The 4,560-nt window shown below is 40.8% G+C and overlaps 1 protein-coding gene across 1 annotated transcript; it reads right to left on the bottom strand.

Annotated features, from left to right (window-relative positions):
• Positions 1-2,123: 2,123 nt before the first annotated feature.
• On the bottom strand, positions 2,124-3,059 carry LOC138528159 (olfactory receptor 52E4-like). Its single transcript, XM_069639611.1, has one exon. The coding sequence runs from the start codon at positions 3,057-3,059 to the stop codon at positions 2,124-2,126; it is 936 nt and encodes a 311-aa protein (XP_069495712.1).
• Positions 3,060-4,560: the final 1,501 nt, after the last annotated feature.

The raw sequence follows: 4,560 nt of genomic DNA, 5'->3' as shown, positions 1-4,560 counted from the left end.
GCTAACATCAATTACACAATTAACCATATCTAACATCAATTACACCATTAACCATATCGAACATCAATTACACCATTAACCATATCTAACATCAATTACACCATTAACCATATCGAACATCAATTACACCATTAACCATATCGAACAATGTATGGACCAGAACTGGCTTAGTCTGAACACAGGCAAGAGTGACATTCTTAACATTCTCTTTACTGTATTTTGAATGCTAACACAATGGCAGCATTTCTATAATATTATAGAGTTGCGGCATTCCAATAGCTGACCATACAGGATACCAGAATAACGGGCCGTTCACATGCCCATATTATCTCTCCAATCTCATTTCCACCTCTTCCCGACCAATCGACCTCAAGTTCACTCTTGGCAGCTATCCCTTCCAGGTGAGTTATCAGTGGAATCTGATGGCCTGGAGAGCAGGTAGCTCCTGTAAGGGCCCCATATACCCCTGGATCTGACATCCACTGGCATTTAACCCCTATGGTCTGTTTCCATATCATGGCAGTATGCAGCATACCACATCCAGCAGCCTTTCTGAGGTGGGGGACCCCTTCCCCATGCCATTCCCCATGCCATACTCTGGAGTGCGGTCCTGAAGGTGTGCCCACCACAAGCGCATTAAGACCCTAGTAATGGGAAAAGGCGCTACATAAATGACTACTACAGTACAATACGATACAATACAATACATTTCACAACCAACATAGTAGGGATTCCACTGGAATCTGAATGATCTTGTAGAAACATCTGCAGGTCTGTGGCATGCGTGTGTTTTTGTCTGGCATGCATACAGATGGCAGACTCCCAGGGATATTCATGAATGTTTTTATTAGATTTTGGATATTATGTAGCCATCCATATGTTTTAAAATCATATATAAAACAATGGATTAAAATCATGACCTGTGTAAGCTAAATAGCTGAATAACCACCAAATGTAATACCTTCGCCAAAACATTGTTTTGTTACCTGTCAAGAAAGACATTAAAATGCAAAACATGAATTTACCAAAACAATACTTTGTGTTAACAGAGTGGCAAATGGTTCTGTTACCTGCTACTCTATGCAGGATATTTAATCAGGTGTATTCTGCACGCCTATATTGGGTAAAATAGGGTTTAACGAGCAGTTCATAGTTGATTCATAGAAAGAGCCCATGTAACATAGAGTTTATCCTGAGCCTAGAAGGTTTCACTAGTCCACTACACCATGAACATTCTGATGTAAAGAGGATGTTTTTCTTTCCATTTCATAAACTCTTCTTTGTGTCTGCAAAATATATACCTCGTATGTGCTGTTTCTAAGTTCCCTCCTTCGCTGCTGCTCTTTTCTTCGATGTATGCCTTTGTGGGAATCTATTTTATAGCAGGTATACGACCATGTGTAAAAACATTGGTTCCTAGGGTCAGTATACATGAATCAAACTCTGCATGATATTGGGCTGCCCATTGTAAATTTGTTTCTTGAGCAGTTTGATGCTAATATTTTGAAATTTGTATGTCATAGCCTACTAGCAATGTAATGCAACGCTTGCAAAAATATTACCTTCATGAAAAGTTATTTTGTAGCAAATAATCTGTAAATATGCTTTTCCTCTATTGTTGTAGCCTTCAGTAAACATAGAAGATTTGAGCCCATTCAATATTTCCATTGCTTCTGGAGAAATATTACCTACTGGCATTTATATCAGCTGGGCGTTGCACTCTCAGTATTCCATCACTGTTATTCTCTTCAGGCTTTGAACTACTTGTGAACCAACATCATTATGATATCGCCATGAAACACTTGTATATGGGTGTGATATAAATAAACTGTCATATCATATCATATCATTAGAAGGAACAATTTGATCGTATTCCTCAATATTGATGACAGATGAAGATGTAGAGGAAGTGACATGCAATTCTGTCACCAAATTTGCTTTGAGATGGGCCAATCCATTGCCAAAGGTTGCCCGATGTTAAAGGTATCCTCCACAGGTGCTCAGGATTGCATTGTTGTAGAACTGGCCCAATGAGACTTGCCTTATTTGCTTTGGATATTTTATCTCAGTAGGACGTGCAGATTCCTGAAACACCAGCTCTTTAACAAATGCTGCCACTGTACTTACATACAATGGTAGGTCTTCAGCACCCTCTCCCGAATTTGCTTTGTCCTCACCCCGTAAATGATCGGATTTAACATGGGTGGCAAAAGAATATACAGGTTTGCTAAGAAAATGTGAACATGAGGAGCGATACCATGGCCAAATCTGTGTGTCAAGAAGGAGAAGAAGGCTGGGGTAACGAATATCAGGATGACGCATAAATGTGAGCTGCAGGTGCTGAAGGCCTTCCAACGAGCTTCCTTGGGAAGTCTAAGGACAGCCTTCAGAATCTTAGAGTAAGAGACGCTGATCAATATCAAGTCCCACACCATGAAAGAAGCCACAAATAAGCCGTACGCAACATTCACCCCAATATCCACACAAGCCAGCTTCACTATCCCCATGTGCTCACAGTACGTGTGAGAGATGATATTACTCACACCGAAATTTAACCGGCGAATTAAGAATACAAAGGGTGTCACAAAGCACAGAGGCCTAATGACTATGACAAAAGCAACAACTTTGGCAATCAGAGGAGGAGTGAGGATGGATTCATAGCGGAGGGGGTTGCAAATTGCCACATAGCGGTCGAACGACATTACAAGGAGCACCCCGGATTCCATCCCCGTGAATGAGTGTATAATGTACATCTGTAGCAGGCATGCACTGAAGTCGATCTCGTGGATATTGAGCCAGAAGATACTCAGCATCTTAGGGAGTGTGGAGCTGGACAGCACAAGGTCAACCAGAGAGAGAATGCACAAAAAGTAGTACATTGGGAAATGGAGGCTTTGCTCCACCTTTACTACTACCAGGATGGTGCAGTTGCCGACTAGTGCGATGACGTACACGGAGCAAAATGGAATGGCGATCCAGCAGTGTAGCTCCTCTAGACCTGGAATGCCCACCAAAGCGAATGTAGAAGGAAGGAAGTGAGAGGAATTGCATGTTGACATCATACAAATGGAGACAAGGACATTGAAGGACTACTGGAAGGCTTCTTCAGCTTCCTGTAAAAGAAAATGATTACACACCATTAGGAAATGCAGTTGAACAATCATACTGGTCTTTCACTAAACAACCGAAAACATGACTTTTTACTTAAAATACGTTATTGATAAAAAAAATAAGATTAATACACTTTCCAACACTGTTATCTACCCCATAGGAAGAACTCAAGGGTTGGGATGGTTTTGGTGGTTTTGGTTGGTGAAAGCTATGATGATCATTTTAGGTAGCTACCCAAGTACTGCTGATGTGACATCCATGAAGATGCTGACAGTGTGTAGATTACTCTTTACAACATTTCTGTATCAGTGGATATTTTATGGGCTTTCGAAAAGACAAGGGATGGACCTTAGGATGTTAGATAGTGTTAGAAAAAGGCTGCCACTGTACTTACATACAATGGTAGATCTTCAGCAATGGTAAGTCTTTAGGATGTTAGATAGTGTTAGAAAAGGTGCTCTTTTTATAATGGTCATTATACAAATAACCATTCTTAAGCAGAAATATGTTCATAGTGAATACCAAATTATCACCAACTGTGTCTAAATACCATATGTCAACATAGTAAATATGAGTAAAATAGCTAACGTATTGCTTAATACTTAAATAAAAATATAAGGGTACTGGAGTCCACGTGTTATGCTTATCAGCTAAAGGGAATTATTTTTCATGTGAATCACATTGACTCATGACCTTGCATACAACATAATGGGCCTCGTTATAAGGTTGGTGGTAGCAGTGCCGGTAAATACCGGCATGGCTGCCGCCGCAGGCATAGCATTACCGGCGACCAGGAATAAACATTTACCGGGGCATTACAGCCCCAGGGGATCCGGTAATTGCCCATACCCAGACACAGGAAAATATTGCTCCTCATTCACATTTGAGTCCCATTGGACTCAATTGGAATGGGGAGGATAGATGCACTGACACCGTTCACAATGGTGCTGGTGCATCCGTAAAGGTCTGCGAGCGGGTGCCTTTCCACCCGCCAGGCCAGACCTGGTGGGCAGAAGGGCCCCACTCGCAGACTCGTAGTTTGCCAGTCTGGTAACAATGGTACCGTCAATTCTACCGGTAACGTTGTTTCCGGACCGGCAAACTCATAATGAGGCTCAATATGTTCTAATCATAAGAATTATACCAGTGAAATAATTAGACATTGATTCTGCTAGGTTCTCTGTAAAAGTTTCTTTTCCAACAGTAACATTCTCTAATTTGAATTAACTTAACAATGTTAACATATATGTTTGTCCAGTCCTTATTAAGAAAACTGTATCCCACATAGTTAGAATATTTGCTTCCTTAGCAACCTGACCGGTTTCGACTATGTGGTCATGATTTTTGGACATCTTCCTGAACTAGTCTTCTTTGTGTGCCAAACACTAGTAGTTACTGTAAGGTTTTCCTTTAGTAATATGTTAAATCATGCAAAGAAGATTGCTAAGA

Source organism: Ambystoma mexicanum, chromosome 7q, assembly GCF_040938575.1.
Source record: "Ambystoma mexicanum isolate Mex_15411 chromosome 7q, UKY_AmexF1_1, whole genome shotgun sequence".
Taxonomy (NCBI): Eukaryota; Metazoa; Chordata; class Amphibia; order Caudata; family Ambystomatidae; genus Ambystoma; species Ambystoma mexicanum.
The sequence above is the reverse complement of the archived record's forward strand: the minus strand, read 5'-3'. Positions and strand labels throughout refer to the sequence as shown.

Coding starts and splice junctions, on each gene's coding strand:
- LOC138528159 (XM_069639611.1), bottom strand. CDS start 3,059: ATGTCAACATGCAATTCCTCTCACTTCCTTCCTTCTACATTCGCTTTG.